Raw genomic sequence first — 17,335 nt, 5'->3', positions numbered from 1 at the left:
CTAGTCTTGGGGCTTGAACTCAGGGCCTGGGCACTGCCCTTGGATGCTTTTTGTTCAAGGCTGTTAGCCACTTGAGCCACAGTGCCACTTCTGTCTTTTTTTTGTGTATGTGGTTTCTGGGACTCGAACTCAGGTATCGTGCATGCTAGGCTAGCCCACTACCAGTGAGCCATGCTCCGGGCCCACAAGCATGGTAATTTTTATATAAGTAAGTCATCTCTGCTATACCTCTCTATCCCTACCCTGTTACTCTACCCTACTCTTTTTTTTTTTTTTTGTCGGTCATGGGACATACCAAAATCCTGGTACCTGTGAATGTGACTTTCTTTTCGGATGTTCATTTGGCAGATGTTATTAAGTCAAGATGAGGCCATACTGGATTAGAGTAAGCACAGGTTCTTGTATTTTTTGGTCTTGTTTTGTCGGTCATGGGACTTGAACTCCGGGCCTGAGCACTGTCCCTGAGCTCATCAACTCAAGGCTACCGCCCTACCCCTTGGGCCACAGCCACACTTCCACCCTTCTGGTGGTTAACTGGAGATGAGTTGCACGGTCTTCAGTGCTGGGGGCTGGCTTTGAACCATGATCCTCAGATCTCAGCCTCCTGAGTGGCTAGGATTACAGGCGTCAGTCACCACGCCCGGCTTCTATTTTCTTGATTCTTCTCTGAGTTTATTTATTTAAATTCCTGGGCTCATTTGCTTATCGTCTATCCTCTTGAGAATTTGAGCTTCAGGACAGAAGGTCCCCGGTTTGTGTGATCTATATCCCTGCCCCACAAGCATTTGAGCAGAGTGACTCTTTCACACCTGCCTCTTTAAATGTCTTGCAAAGGGCTTCATCTGACAGGTGGAAGAAGGGCAGTGGGCTGGGCCTTTTAGTGGCAGGCCTTGCCGTTGCCCCTGGCAACCACCGTTTCGCCTCGAGTAGAGTCGTGGCCCCGCCCCACCCTTGGCCCCGCCCCAAGAAGGAGGAGACTCCGTTGCTCGGTAGCAAAGAAAATCGGCGCTGTCTCTTTAAGCGGCGGGACTTCTGGTCACGTGTTCCTCTCCCACCGGAAGAGGAAGTTTCTCCGCGGAACGCCGCTGCCTCGCTCGTCCGAATTCGGTGGCGCCACGTCCGCCGGTCTCCGCCTTCTGCACCGCAGCTTTGGCGGCTTCCGCCTGGACCCTTTCCAGTCGCGGAGCCCGCCGCGCAGTGCGGGGAGCCGGCAGGGGCAGACGGACGGCGGGGCGCAGCCTGGCCACGTGAAAGGCGAAGATGTCCGACATCGGGGACTGGTTCAGGAGCATCCCCGCCATCACGCGCTACTGGTTCGCCGCCACCGTCGCGGTTCCCTTGGTTGGCAAGCTGGGCCTCATCAGCCCGGCCTACTTCTTCCTGTGGCCCGAAGCCTTCCTTTACCGCTTCCAGGTACCGGCGGGCGGCGGGCGGGGGGCGGCCGGGACGCGCAGCGCGACGGGACCCAGCGGTGGAGGGCGGGGTCCGGCGAGGGTCCGGCGCTGCAGCTGTGGGCTGGGCCCGCCGGGAGGGGACTGGCGGCGCTTCCCGCCTCCCGCGCTCTGGGGTCGGTCCGGGATTCCCGTAGTCTTTTCTGTGGGACGGCGGTGATTTGCACTTTGGGGCCACTTGGAGAAGAGCCCAGGGCCTCCCTCTGTCATCCACGCGGGCAGTGTGGTGCCAGTTCGGGCAGAGGTTGTCCACTTGACCGACTTCTGAGTTGTTTTCATGTAAATGGAGTTTTCCTAGCCGCCCGTGAAGGGTTTCAAGTCAGCTATACGAAGCGTCCGTCTTGTGCTTGCCTCTGGCATCAGGCCTGTAGTAACTGGATGTGTGAGGGACTTTGGGGTAAAGGATAAATTGTTCCAGGAATGGAAGTCCCGATTGATTTCTTAGAATATCGTTCTTGACAAGAGCTGGTAGTTTTCTGGAGGTCGTCTTTAATCCATTGGAGTCTGTGATTTTAAACCTTACCCCGGTGGCAGGTGAGATTCCAAGAAGTGACACTGATTCCAGCGCTACTTAGCCTGTGGATAACACTGTTGTCATCCTCCTCCCTTCCTCCCTCGGTGTTATTTCTTAGTTGTTGGCTGTCCTCATCTTCCTGACTTAAATGGTTGGATGTGTTCCAGGGGAGTTATAAGACCTCATCTCATTCGGCTTCATGGCTTTAAAACTCGATATAACAGAAGAGTAGTCACTTTACAAATATAGATATCTCTAGTCTAGCACTCTCAGATTGTTCATCCCCCAGACTTGTGGAAATTGGCACTTGAATGACTAGCAATATCTCAGCCAACGTGGCCAAAATTATCCTCCTTTCCCCATTTGCCATAGAAGTAAATTAGAAGCTCCATTACTAGAGAATTAAAACTCATAGTCATGGAGTCATTCTTGACTTTTTTTTTTTTTAAGGACCCAAGTGGGTATGGTTTGTTACTCTTGATACAGGGTTTGTCTGTGTATCCTCGGCTGGCTTGGACTTGATGATCTTCCTTCTTTTGCCTTCCAAGTGCTGGAATTACAGGCATGCACCAACATACTAGAGTAGGCTTTTATTTTATTTTGTTTTTGACACAAGGTCCTAGGGATATACTACCATGCTTAGACTTTTTTTTCCTCTCACATTTCACTTTTTATTTTTATTTTTGGCCAGTCCGAGAGCTTGAACTCTGATCCTGGGTTCTGCCCCTGAGCTTTTGCTCAAGGCCTACCTTTGGAGCCACAGCGACACTTTGGTTTTTATGAGTAGTTTATTGGAGATAAGTCTTATAGACTTTCCTGTCCAGCTGGCTTCCAACTAGGATCCTCAGATCTTAGCTTCCTGAATAGTTACAGGCGTGAGCCTTCAGCACCTTACAATCAGAATATCCTAACACTATCACCTCTACCTTAAATGTAGCCAGAATACAAACGCTCCTCATTCTCCAACCCTTCTCATTCTCCATTGCAAGCCATTTTCATTTTATTTGTATTTCTTTCAGTATTCTCTGGACAGCTAGAGTGAGTTTTTAAAAACATAAATCACATCCTGTAAGAGTTTGCCTAGAATTCTCCAATGTCTTTCCAATTCATTAAATTGAGAGCAAAGACTACCTGTTCTAGCCCCTACCTGGATCCCTCCTTGGACTTTTTTTTTTTTTTTTTTTTTTTTTGCCAGTCTTGGGCTTGTGCTCAGGGCCTGAGCACTGTTCTTGGACTTTCTCAAGGCTAGAGCTCTACTACTTGAGCCTCAGCACCACTTCTGGCTTTTTTCTATGTACATGTACCGAGGAATCAAACCTGGGTCTTCCTGTATGCTAAGCAAGCACTCTACCACTAGGTCAAACTCCTGGCCCCCTCCTTGGACTTTTTGAACATGTTCTCTGTCTTAGGAAGATAGCAATGACATACTCATTTGCCTCTTATATTCTTTAGGTCTCTTTTTTTATTTATTTCTTTTTTTTTTTTTTGTGGCAGTCCTGGGGCTTGAACTCACGGTGGCCCAGGCACTGTCCCTGGGCTTCTTTTGCTCAAGGCTAGCAATCTACTACTTGAGCCACAGCACCACTGGCTTTTCCTATGGATGTGGTACTGAGGAATTGAACCCAGGGCTTCATGCTAGGCAAACAACTCATTTTAAACCACATTCCCAGACTCGTTCCTCTCAAGGAGGTAGGATTACAAGCCTAAGCCACAGGTACTCAATCGATAGTCTGCTTCTCTTCAGAAAGAGCTTCCATGACAACCAGATTCTGCCACTGCCTTTATTACCTAAAATTAAAGTAGTGCTTAGCACAAAGCTGGTAGTTATATATGGGAAACAGTTGAGCACTTTCTTTTTGCAAGTAGAGCTCTAACAGTGATTTGAGATATAATAGAGAGTAAGACAGAAAAGATTCCTGCTTCTATGGGAAAAGAACCAGCAGTAAGGCATGTGATTAAGGGTGACTTAAAGGTGTAATATTTGAGAGTGTTCCAAAGAATGTCTTTGTTAGATGAGATTTTAGATACAACCCTCCAGATAGAAGAAATAGTAAATGAAAGTCTAAGAGGCAGAATCTCAGAATAGACAGAATACCCTGTGGTGGTTCAGATTCAGCTGTAGGGATGAGGATTAGCCACAGGTAAAGTGAAGGTGGCAAAGTATGTTAGAAATAAATCATAGAGGCTGGGAGCGAAGCCTAATGGTAGAGTACTTGCCTAGCGTGCATGAAGCTCTGGGTTCGATTCCTTGGTTCTACATACTCAGAAAAAGCTGGAAATGGCTCTGTGGCTCAAGTGGCAGAGCACTAACCTTGAGCAAAAAATGTCCAAGGACAGTGCCCAGGCCCTGAGTTCAAGCCCCAGGACTGGGAAAGAAAAGAAAAGAAATCATAGTTGCTGGTGTGTGTCATATTAAGGCTTGAACTTTACTTTTTAGGTTTGGTAGTTAAGTAGAGATAAGAGTCTCATGGACTTTCCTGCTTGGGTGGCTTCAAACCAATATCTGCAGATTTCAGCCACCTGGTTCGTACAGGTACGAACCATTGGTACCCAGGAACAATACTGATTTCTAAATTTATTTCTATTTTAAGAACCAAGCCCAGAGCTTTGTATATGGTAGGGAGGCACTCTCCTTTATTTTGAAGGTGCTGGGAAATCTGGGAGCCTTTTGAATAGAGGACTGACAGATTTGCCTTGAATACTGAATGGGATGGTGCATGGGGAAAGGCTAGGTAATGATCAGTGAAAGTAGACACAGGTAGGATAACAAGAAGGTGGATGAATGTGAATAGATTTGGCAGGTGGAGTGGAAAAAATTACCCTCTGAGTGCAATGTAGATGAAGGAAAGAAAACTCAATGATATCAGAGCAGCAGCCGAGTAGATAGCACAGCCCTTTACTGAGACTGGAAATGTTTAGGGAGGCTCAGGCTCAGGGAGAAGTATGGATAGAGGTTATTTTTAAGGTTTTGTGTGTGTGTGTGTGTGTGTGTGTGTGTGTGTGTGCGTGCGCGCGTGTGCGTGTGTGCGTGTGTGCGTGTGTGCGTGTGTGCGTGTGCATGCTGATCCTAGGGCTTGAACGCAGAGCATAGCGTTTACACCCAAGGTTGATATTCTGCTACTGAGCCACAACTCTGCTTCCAGCTTTTTGGTGATTAGTTGGAGATAAAAAAAAAAAATCTAATGATTAGAGCTGGGAGTTTGGCCTAGTGGTAGAGTGCCTACCTAGGATGCACGAAGACCTGGTTCAATTCGAGGTTTCGGTACCACATACATAGAAAAGCTGGAAGTGTGCTATGGCCCAAGTGACAGAGTGCTAACCTTGAAAAATCCTAAGGACAGTGCTCAGGCCCTGAGTTCAAGCCCCAGGACTGGCCAAAAAAAAAAAAAAAATCATGATTAGTTTTGGGTAGCTCTGGTTGGCTTTGAGTCATCTCCAGATCTAAGCCACGCCCCTTCCCCTCCCCAGTAGCTAGAATTAATGTGGTGCCTGGCTCATTGTTAAGTTGTTTTTTTTGTTTGTTTTTTTTTTTTTTTGCCAGTCCTGGGCTTAAGCTCAGGGCCTGAGCGCTGTCCTTGGATTTTTCTCAAGGCTAGAGCTGTACCACTTGAGCCTCAGCATCACTTCCGGCTTTTTCTAAGTATGTGGTACCAAGGAATTGAACCCCGGGGAACCCCGGGTCTTTGTGCATGCTAGGCAAGCACTCTACCACTAGGCCAAACTCCCGGCCCCTCATTGTTAAGTTTTGAGGTGCTTTTTAGGTGTCCAGGTGAAGATAGCAATAGGCAGTTGAAGTCAGAACATGACTGAAGACCCAGCCAGAATGGCATTCTGTTATCTCAGTAAATATGTGCACTTGGTATCTGGTGGTATGTTGGGTAATGGTGTATACAGGGAGCCCTGGTTGCATTGTTTTGTGAGAAGGACCAGGGCAAAATTGGCTCTTTGACTCTTGTAAAATCTTGCTTGTATAGTCAGATTTGTAGAATAGTTGACCCAAAAGAGAAAAGACGGGAGGGGGGGAGAGAAAGTCCCTCCCTCCCTCCCTCCCTCCCTCCCTTTCTCCTCTGTTTTTATGTTTCTTTTTGTCAGTTGTGAGGTTTGAGCTCAGGGCCTGGGTGCTGTCCCTGAGCTCTTTTGCTCAAGGCTAGCTCTCTCTACCACTTTGAACCTACAGCTTCACTTCCAGTTTTTTTTGAGTGGTTAATTGGAAATGAGTCTTCTTTTTTTTTTTTTTTTTTTTGGTCGTTGGTCGTAGGACTTGAACTCTGGGCCTGGACCTGGTCCCTGAGCTCTTCATATCAATACCACCCTACCCCTTGAGCCACAGTACCACTTCTGGTTTTCTGGTGATTAATTATCTTATATAGAAATAAGAGTCTCATGAACTTATTAGTGCTTGGGCTGGCTTTGAGCCTTGATCTCAGCCTCCTGAGTAGTTAGGATTACAGGCATGAGCCACAGTGCCGGCTGAGATAAGACTCTTACAGGTACTTTTCTGCCTGGGCTGGCCTCAAATTGTGACCCTCAAATCTCTGCCTTCCAAGTAGCTAGGATTACTGACATGAGCCATCGGTGCCTGGCATGAAAAAGCCTTTATAATAGCCTGCAGTGGGGAGCAGTTAGGCACCAGTAGCTCACATCTATAATCCTAGCTACTCAGGAGGATGTGATCTGAGGGTAGAGGTTTGTAGCCAGCCCAAGCTGACACATTCTCAAACTGTTACATTCAGTTAACTAGTAAAAAACTGGAAAAAGTGATCTGGCTCAAATGGTATACTGCCAGTTGGGGGAAAAGCTGAGCAAGAGTATGAGGCCCTGAATTCAAGCCCTACCACTGGCACATATATGAAAAAGTGGGGAACTGATTAGAAATAATCATCACTAAAACCCCACCTCTCATAGTTTTCCACCTTCCTTACATTGTTTCTACCAGGCCTATTACCTGGAGACTGGGAGGAGCAGCTGGCAGGAGGCAGGCCAGTGTACTGACTGCCCATGTGCAGAAAAACTTACAATTGTACCCTGTTTCCATTTCTTGTGGCTCCAAATCTAGTCTACTCCAACAAGTTGAGCTCTCATCCTATCTGGAGGAATTCATTTGTAAATTACATTGTTGAGGAAAATCTGTGGTGTGCTTTCTCAGTTTCTCCTAGGGGAAGCTTATCTTTTCCTTAGAAGTTAGATCTATAACAGCTTGAAAAAAGAGGAAGTAAATTATTTTCCTCCTTATCAAAAGATTTCCTCTGAAATAGATGGGTGTTAAAACTTGTTACATAGCTGCCCACTGTTCCTTTTCTATTCTCAGATCCTCAATCTTGTGGTTCTTATACCCAAATAGTTTACAGTGATGCAGCACCTTCATGTTGGTCCCTGGTTACAAGGAGGTGGCAGTTTCCTGTTCTCCTATTGTTTTCTAAGATTGTCCTTCCCACAATTGCTTACACCGGGGTACTCATCTCTCTGGACAAGGTAACATATCACCTTAATATGTGCTATCTCATTCACTTCTCATAATCATCTTGAGATATGTTAGTGCATTTTATAGACAACTGCAGTATTTCTGTTTCAGTGAGTCAAATGGATCTAATTTCAAAAACCACAAAATCAAGTACCTTCAAATTAGGAAATATCTTATCTTCATACCTCTATGAGCTAGAATACAGAGAAATTATGTAATGCCCAATAAATAGTCTCGGTAGGCAGGCTACAAAAAAAAAATAGTTTTCTGTCAGGCACTGTGTCTCATGTCTGTAGTCCTAACTACTTAGGAGTTTGAGATCTGAGAATCACAGTTCAAAGCCAGCCCAGTTAGGAACGTCTGAGGGACTGCTGCTGTCTTCAGCTAACTACTAGAAATGGAAGTGGAGCTGTGACTCAAAGTGGTAGAGTGCTAGCCTTGAGCAAAATTGCTCAGGGACAGTGCCAAGGCCCCCCAGTTCAAGCCCCATGACCAACTCCCCCCCCCCCCAAAAAAAAGCTTAATGTTTTTATTTATCAGCCAGTAATTTCAACCTTACTATCTTCTCTTCATAGATAGTAAGATTCCTTTTTGTGATAGGATTCTTGCTGTGTAGCCCAGTGTCAGCATGCTGAGTGCTGGATTATAAAGCACACATATGCTTTTCCTTTCTTGATCACATTTAATGTAATGACTGTAACCCTAGCAGGCCGATTTATGAGTATTTGGGGACAAAGAGACTTTCACATGTACCTGGAGAAAGAATGAACTTGACTTGAGCAACGTAGTAGCGTCAGTGTTTGGACTTAAAGTCTTAGTGGCTAGCATTTCAACGTGAGCAGTTTAAAGTCCTTCCTCAACAATCCCGTACTCTTGTAGTAAGGCTACCTGGCAGATCATGGCTCTGTTCCTTAACATTTTATTGTATTATGTATTTCCTGTATAATTTTATTTTACTACAGTGCAACATTGCACTAGATTATATATAATGCAACAAATACATTTTATATATTTTATTGTACTACAATATAATAAATATATACAGGAAATACATACAGGAAACTATATTGTAGTTTGTTGAGTTTTCAGAAATTTAATAACCAACATTTAGCTCAAGCAACTGGACATTACCAGCACTGTTAAACCTCCTTCTTGTCACTCCTTTTTTTGAGACAGGGACTCGTATCCCATCTGTCCTGAAACTCCTATTCCTCCTAACTTCATTTCTAAGTGCTAGGATTACAGGCATGTATTAGCAAGCCTGGGAAGTGTTGTACTTTCTATAAATGGAATTGCACAGTGGGTAGAGTTAGGTCTAGTCTAGTTGCTTTTATCAACTGTGTAGGAGAATCACAGTCCCGTATGGAGTGCTGGTCTTCGTTATTATTTCTCTATGTGAATAGATCATGATTTATGTACTACTCTACTGTTTAGTAGATCTTCTGGATATATTCAGTTTTAGCTCTTCTAAATAGTGCTACTGCAAATATTCTCTTGTCTTAGTGAACACAGATACTTTTTGGTTCACACAGGTTTGCTTTTCTGTGCAGTTGATATTGAATACTTCCTCCCATTTTCTTTCTGTCTTTTTGTGCTAGTCTAGGGACTCAGGGCATGAGTGCTGTCTCTGAGCTGTTTTGCTCATGGTTCGTGCGCTGTCACTTCAGCCATAGCTCCACTTTCAGCTTTTGTTAATTGGAAATAAGTCACAGGTACTTTTCCTGCCTGCCTGGCTTTGAATCACTATCTTCAGATCTCAGCCTCCTGAGTAGGATTTTGAGCCACCTACTAGCACCCTGCCTTTTTCTTTTCTTGTGCCCATCTGGGGTTTGAACTCATAGCTTTAGCTATTTTGTTCAAGGTTAGTACTATGCCACTTGAGTCACAGCTGGCTTTTTGGTGATTGATTGGAGATCTGAAGGTCTTTCCTGACAGGCTGGCTTCAAAATAGGATACTTGGATGGCAGTCTTCTGAATAGCTAGGAATACAAAAGTGAGTTGCCAACACCTGATGGCCTTTCAGTTTTAAAAAATGAATTTAAAGGATCTTTTCTTTCCCCTCCCCTCCCCTCACCTCCCCTCTCCTCTCTATCTTCCCCCCTTTCATTCTCTTTCTCTCTCTCTTCTTTCTTTCTCTTTCTTTCTTTCCCTCTCTCTCCCTCCTTCCCTCCTTTCCTCCCTTCCTCCCTCCCTCCTTCTCTCTCTCTCTCTCTCTCTCTCTCTCCTTCTTGCCTGCCTGCCTGCCTTCCCGCCTTCCTTCCTTCCCTCCCTCCTTCCTTCTTTCTTCCTTTGCCTGGGTATTATCTCTGAGCTCTTCAGCTCAAGGCTAGTACTGTATCTCTTGAGCCACAGCACCACTTCCAAGGACCTTTTCTTGTGAATAGTCTTTAAGAAAAAAAAATAGTAAATTATTATGGTACTGTTACTCAAACTTATTTACAGGCCTTGATTCAAGAGAGAGACTTTATAGATATTGGTATTAAATAAAGGGGTGGGGTACAGTTTACTAACAGCATTTGGCATATAGGTATTCATCATTTTCTTGCTTGGTAATCTGTTAGACTCCTCCTTCCCCCTTCTCATCCTCTTTTTTTGGGGGGGGGGGTCTGAGACCTGGACTTAAACTCAGTATCTGATTATTTTGCTCATTGGCTAGTACTCTTGTCACATGAGCCATGCCTCTGACCCTAGACTCCTAATTTTAAGCCAGCCGATCCTTAGATCTCGGACAAGTCTTTGATTTTAATGTTTAAAAAAAATCCACTTTAGACTGGGTAGCATTGTCTCAGTGTAAGTGAGTGTTTGGGGCGATTTTACTTAAGGAATGGTCACAATCGATGCCAGCAAGTTGTTGGGCTAGTAACTAAACACTAATACTTCTTATTGAAGGAGTTACGTACAAGGAACATGTATGTGCCCTACCGTGTTCATGAAGCAGGGAAGTCTGGGTGGATCATTAAACTCCAGGGCTCAGCTTTTCTCAGGAAAACACTGCATTTATTAAGTGTCTGGCTTGAGGTTGCTATGAAATCAAAAGGAAGTGCTCTCCAAAAGTCCTGGGCAAGAATATGGCACATGATCCTCTGCCTGTGAATGCTGGGTTCTTTGTGTTGCCCTGGGTGCCCACTGGGCTTTCCAGAGTTGAAAATGTATCTTTCTCCTCATGGTCCTGAGAATAAAGCCAATTCCTTATTCCTTATTTTGTTTGTATGTCAGAGGAAAGAAGGGAATTTATGAAGATTACAAAAGTTATTATGTTATATCCTTTTAAAGAGATGAGCTTTGTCCTAATGTTTTCAAATTATAATTTAAAAGCAATACAAAAATAATATGTCTCCTAGATAGGTGAACACAAGTATAACTCAAGGGTAAGCTTAATGAGCAGGGAGAGAAGTGAGATATTTTGACAGACACTGATTTCTAAAGAACAGGTGCACACAGTGGCTAAAAATAGTGTTATGTCATCAGTGGGAGAGAAAATGTAGTCAGAAAAAAACAGAATTCTTTTCTAAAATCAGTCCTTGAGTAACTTACAGGAATGTGGGGGTAGTTTAAATATGAATTTGTAAAAACCAGGTCAGCCAGAGTTTCTCTAAAGATTGTGGTAGTAATGCACACACACATATCCATTTAATTTTTACCAATAACTTTTTTTTTTTTTTTTTTGGTTCTGTTGTGGGGCTTGAACTCTGGGCCTGGGCCTGGGCCCATCCCAGAGCTCTTCAGCTCAAGGCTATTGCCCTTCCCCTTGAGCCACAGTGCTTACTTCCTGTTTTCTAGTGGCTAATTGGAGGTAAGAATCTCATGGACTTTAGTGTTGTCCGGGCTGGCTTTGAGCCACAATCCTCAGATCTCAGTCTCCTGAGTAGCTAGGATTATAGGTTTGAGCCACCAGCACCCTGCTTAACCAAGCATCTTTTTTTTTTATAAATAATTTTTTTATTGTGATTAATAGAAGGGTTATATTATATTCACCACATTTTTTTTTTTTTTGCCAGTCCTGGGGTTTGACCTCAGGGCCTGAGCACAGTCTTTGGGCTCTACCACTTGAGCCACATCATCATTTCTGGCTTTTTCTATGTATGTGGTAGCAAGGAATCGAACCCAGGTCTTCATGCTCGCTAGGCAGGCACTCTACCACTAGGCCAAACTCCCGGCCCCCAAGCACCTTTTTAATCCACTTTAAATCCAGCCTTATCTGCAAGCACCATACAGTAAGGAATGCAGGAGTCAAGAGAAAATGTTGTAGGGTAGATGAAAAAAGTTAATTCAGGTCCAGGTTTGCAAGGCCCTGTTTTCTTTTTTTTTCCTGTTTTTGTTGATCATGGGGCTTGAACTCTGGGCCCGGGCCTTGTCCCTGAGGTCTTCAGCTCAAGGCTACCACCCTACTCCTTGAGCCATAGCACCACTTTGGTTTTCTAATGGTTAATTGGAGATAAGAGTCTCATGGACTTCAGTTCCCAGGCTGGCTTGGAACCGGGATCCTCAGATCTCAGCTTCCTGAGTAGCTAGGATTACAGGTGTGAGCCACCGTGCCCGGCCTTTTTTTTTTTTTTTGTGGAGCATGGAACTTGAACTCAGCCTAGGTGCTGTCCCTGAGCTCTTCAGCTTAAGGCTACTGCCCTACTCTTGAGCCAAGCCCTACGTCCCCTTTTCTAGAAGTTAATTTGAGATAAGAGTCTTAGGTCCTTTGGTGCCAGGGCTGGCTTTGAACTTTGATCCTCAGATCTCAGCCTCCTGAGTAGCTAGGATTATAGGTGGGAACCACCATGCCATGTCTGGCTTTTTTTTTTTTTTTTTAATTTTTTTAATGAGCCCAAATTGGAACTTGATCCTCTAAGTATTGGAACATGCTTTTCATAAGCAGGGAGTGTGAACTGGCAGCTTTCATTTCATTTCAGGATTATACTAATAATTGTTGTTATGTATCATAATACTGGTGTTACTTCTAAGAGGCATTGTAAAAAAAAGTTTTAATGCTGAGCACTGATGGTTCACACTTGTAATCCTAGGTACTCAGGACACTGAGACTGAAACTGAAATATTGTGGTTCAGAGCCAGCCCAGGCAGTACAGGCATAAGACTTAATATTAGCACACACACATACATATATCCCCCAAAATAAATAACTAGAAGTCTACAGTGAGAGGAAAACTTCAGAGCTTGGAATGTGGCTTAGTGGTAGAGTAGCATACATTAAGCCCTGGGTTTGATTCCTTAATATCACAGCCTGGGCACTAAAGTCCTTGAGACTCTTATCTCCAATTAATAGCATAATTGACTTGAATTTTTTTAAATGTCTTTTTTAAACTTTTGCCCTTTAAATGTGACATTTTTGAAGAGTTTATCATCCTTTTATTCTTTTTTTTTTTGCAGTACTAGGGAGGAACATATTCTTTTCTTAATTAGAGGGGCTCTTAATTAAGTTTTTGTACTTCATTTTTGACATAGACTTGTATGCCTGATATCAGTAAATGCTGACCATATACTTACACTGTATTAGGTTTTTTCTTTTTTTTTCCTCATCTTGTTTGGAAATATTTATTGCCTGTTTTATGGTGCCTTTTTACTACTTTACTTTATAGATTAGTGTGGTTGTAATTGGCTTGAAGTTTTCGGCTACTTTCTTGAATTATGGTGATGGAATCATTTTGGTAGCTCCTACTGAAATTGCTTTGCAAGGGTTAATTTTGTTTACTTAAGTAAGTAAAATAAGCAGATGTAGAGAAACTAACAGCTCTATTTATTTTGATCTGGACAGATTTGGAGGCCGCTTACTGCCACCTTTTATTTCCCTGTGGGTCCAGGAACTGGATTTCTTTATTTGGTCAATTTATATTTCTTATATCAATATTCTACACGACTTGAAGCAGGTATGTTCTTTATAAGTATTTTAAGTGTTTCTAATATACTGAACCGTATGTTTACTTATTTGGAGGAAATGGCAAAATTTCTGTGCATGCATATTGACTGTGCCAAGACTGCATTCCTTGTTTATGTTATTTGCTTTCCTATTTGGCTGCTCCCTTCCCCCAGCTACCCTTCCTTTCCTCTCTTCCTTTTCTTTCTTCCCCTCCTTCCTTCTCTTTCTTTTTTTTCCCCCTTGTATGATTTTATTTACTTTTTGTTTTTCATAATTAGGTATGCCATTTAAAAAACTTACTGTAGAGGCGATGTACAGAGAGGTTATAGTTACATAAGGAAATAAGTACAATTCTTGTTGAACATTGTTACCCACCCCCTTGTTTTCTCCTGCTTTCCCTCCCCTCCTCCCCCCTCTTTTTATTTCATTAATTTTGTCTGTACTAATCCCCTTGTCCCTGCCTCCAGTGTAAGTTATATGTATGTTCATATATGTATATTACAATGAGATTACAAATGTGCCTCCGCATCCAGCCTGGTTTTTAATCTTCACAACCCCATGAGGCATAAAGTAGTAGTGTTGCTATTTTGTGGATGGAAACTAAAAGAGGTCAAAGTTTGCACGTTTTGTCTACCTCCTTAATGAATGTCATTTAATTTGATAATTATACTCACTTTTACCACAGAGCTCTCCTTGTCCTTTACTGTAAAATTGGGCTTGTATATGTGTGCTTCTCTTTGATTAAGGTTGGAAACACAACGTTATTCAGTTAAAAGCCTATATACCTTTTTCTGTTTAATGCAAATGGTCAGTTTTAGAATATATACAGTAGACCCTTGGTATCTACTAGTGTCTGGTTCTAAAGAGCTCTCTATTGAGGAAAGACTGTGAATACTCAGTATCCAGAGTTCAATGTGTTCTGGATGATGCTTGATTCATTTTTTTTTCCCTTCATAACATCACCCAACTTCTGTTAAAGACTGCTACCTTTCAAAAGAACTCAGATTGTTGCTTTATTGCTTAGTTAAGTACATTAACTTTTACCTTATTTTTTAAGCACCATTTATTTAAGACAGAAAAGCACTCAGCAGACCATGGGACTATTGAAACAAATGTAGTGCTGTGTGGGACTCTCAGATCCCTGCATCAGCTGAGCTGAGCTGTGCCACGTGCATGGGGATTTAGAATGTTTTGAAATTTATCTGACTTCTAAAAAATTGATTTTTTGACTCTGCTTGGTCCGAGCTGTGTGTAGTCAATCTGTGAATAAGATAGGGTTACAGGGGCCGGGAGTTTGGCCTAGTGGTTAAAGTGCTTGCCTAGCATGCATGAAGACCCGGGTTCGATTCCTCAGTACCACATACATAGAAAAAAGCCGGAAGTGGTGCTGAGGCTCAAGTGGTAGAGCTCTAGCCTTGAGAAAGTCCAAGGACAGTGCTCAGGCCCTGAGCTCAAGCCCAGGACTGCCAAAAAAAAAAAAAAAAAAAAAAAAAAAGATAGGCTTACAGTAGAGATTTAGTAGTATAGCAGTTCGTAGAGGTATGACTACCTGTGTGATGGTATTCATAGTCTTTAAAATGGTTTTCTTTGGCTGGGAGTTTGTCCTACTGGTAGAGTACTCGCCTAACATGCACGAAGCCCAGAGTTTGATTCCTCAGTACCACATGTACAGAAAAAGACAGAAGTGGTGCTGTAGCTCAAGTGTCAGGTTGCTACCCTTGAGCAAAGAGTGTCCAAGAATAGTGCCCAGGCCCTGGGTTCAGGTTCCAAGACTGGCCAAAAAAAAAAAAATTCTTTTTTCTTAAAGGTGTCATACTGAATTGTTATTTTCTACAATATTTAAAGTGGTATTTTGAGTAGGTTCACAAGAAGCTACATTGGTACACTGTCAAAATAGGCAAAGTTTAGTTGGTTTGGTAAAGGTAGGTGACTTCAGGGTTTTAATAAAACTATGGATTGTTAGTCTGTCATTACTCGTGTTTGGAAGTTATGAATCAGTCAGTCTCCTAACAGCAAGGACATAGTACAGCGGGCACTTGGTGTCAAATACAACTTTTTCTTAAATTGAATTAGAAGTAACCATTTGAATGTGATTCAAGCCTATAGTTTCCAGCATTTGGTAGGTTGAGGCAGGTAGATTGTGAATTTGAGTCCAGCCTTAAGTTACATAAGGAGACCCTGATTACCTCCCTTGAAAAGAGAAAGAAGAGGCCAGGAGTTTGGCCTAGTGGTAGAGTGCTCTCCTAGTATACACAAAGCCTTGGATTCAATTCCTCAGTACATATATATATATACATATATATATATATATATATGTATATATATATAGAAAAGGCCAGAAGTAGTGCTGTGGCTCAAGTGGTAGAGCACTAGCCTTAAACAAAAAGTATCCAAGAACAATGCCTAGGCCCTGAGTGGAGGAAGCCCAGGACTGGCAAACAAACAAACAAAAACAGAAAGAAAGCAAACATTATATTACTTTGTACTGGAATACTATATAGGGTTATAGACTATAACTGTTGAGAAGGGTTTAGCCCACTTCTTGATTTTTATAGAGAAAGAACAAGTTTTAAGGAAGGGAAGTATCTAGACAGGGAACACAGGCTTTGACCACCAAGTCAGTGGTAGTGGGGAGGCTTATACATCTACTAAAATACATGCTTTCCATCTCTGTATTTCCAATCATATGTGATGATGACTTTCTTAGCATTCCCCCTCTGCTGTTATAACCTGACTCTTGCTTTCCCTTCCTGCCAGGAATATAACTGAGAGCTCTGCTCATGCTAGGCAAGTTTCCAGAACTAGCTATATTGCCAGTTCTTTAGTAGTAAAACTTTATTATGGGAAAAATGTCGAACATTCAGACTAGAGAAAGGTTAATGAGCCTTAAAAAAAAATTTTTGGACCAATGGGGTCAAGAGCGTGGTCTAGTAGTAGAGTTACTTGCCTAGCATGCATGAAGTCCTGAGTTCAATTCCTTGGTACCACATATGCAAAAAAAAGCTGGAAGTGGTGCTGTGCCTTAAGTGGTAGAGCACTAGCCTTGAGAAAAATGCAGGCTTTGAGTTTAAACCCCAGGACTGCCCCCCCCAAAAAAAATGGAGATTAAATTCTCATAACATATAATTAATTTTAACTATTTTGAAGTGTACAACTCAGCGGTCTTTAATATATTCATGGTGTTAAAATGGCCATCACCAGAATGTTTTCATTATTCCCTGAAAGATCCAGAGCAACTGTCTTTCATCATCATCCTTCCAACCCATTCAATATCTCCTCTCCCAGGCTCTGCCAGCCACTCATCTACTTGGTATGATTTTGCCTGTTCAGGACATTTTGTATAGCTTTTTTTTTTTTGCCAGTCCTGGGCTTGAGCTCAGGGCCTGAGCACTGTCTTTGGACTTTCTCAAGGCTAGGGCTCTACCACTTGAGCCTCAGCACCACTTCCAGCTTTTTCTACATATGTGGTACCAAGGAATCGAACCCTGGTCTTCGTGCATGCTAGGCAAGCACTTTAACCACTAGGCCAAACTCCCGGCCCTTGTATAGCATTTTTGATTGGCTTCTTTCATTTAGCCTAAGAATCTTTTAAAGTTCTTCTACATAGCATATGTTGATACTTTATTCTTTTGCATATAATACATTCAGATTATTAATTTGTTGGTGAGCACTTGACTAAGATCCCTTTGATTTGGGGTGTTATGAATAATGCTCCTGTGAACTTTAGGATAGAAAGAAATTTGAGGAATCACTATCACCCTTTTTTTCTACAGATAAAAAAATAGTGGTCTGAGCAGTGACATGTTGCAAAGATCAGAAAGCTGTTTGAAACTTAGACATCTAGGATGGAAGCCACGTTTATTTACCCTTTGATTTTTTTCATCTCCACTGTAATAGCCTCAAGTTAACATTTTGACAATGTTTGTCACCTGTATGTTTTCTTGTCTGGCTTAATTGTTAAATGTATCATATTTAAGTGCTTATTTCAGAGGTTTCTGATTCAAAATGGAAGATTGTAATTTGATACTGGTTGATTATAGTGGCAA

At 42.6% G+C, this 17,335-nt stretch overlaps 1 protein-coding gene across 2 annotated transcripts in view; it reads left to right on the top strand.

The window, feature by feature from the left end:
- The window catches only part of Derl1 (derlin 1), a 33,904-nt gene that overhangs the window by 799 nt on the left and 15,770 nt on the right, over window positions 1-17,335 (top strand). Inside the window, exons 1-2 of one of the 2 annotated variants that reach the window (XM_090339335.1) lie at window positions 1,068-1,413; window positions 13,188-13,299. In XM_090339335.1, coding sequence (XP_090195461.1) covers window positions 1,261-1,413; window positions 13,188-13,299 — 265 coding nt within the window. In that variant the 5' untranslated portion in view covers window positions 1,068-1,260. Of the gene's footprint in view, window positions 1-1,067; window positions 1,414-13,187; window positions 13,300-17,335 lie in introns of those variants that run through there. The other variant, XM_090339336.1, reaches the window with a different exon arrangement.

Source organism: Megascapheus bottae, chromosome 9 (genome assembly GCF_031878675.1).
Source record: "Megascapheus bottae isolate mThoBot1 chromosome 9, mThoBot2.hap1, whole genome shotgun sequence".
NCBI lineage: Eukaryota > Metazoa > Chordata > Mammalia > Rodentia > Geomyidae > Megascapheus > Megascapheus bottae.
Note: the sequence above shows the minus strand (reverse complement) of the source record. Positions and strands in the feature narration are given on the sequence as shown.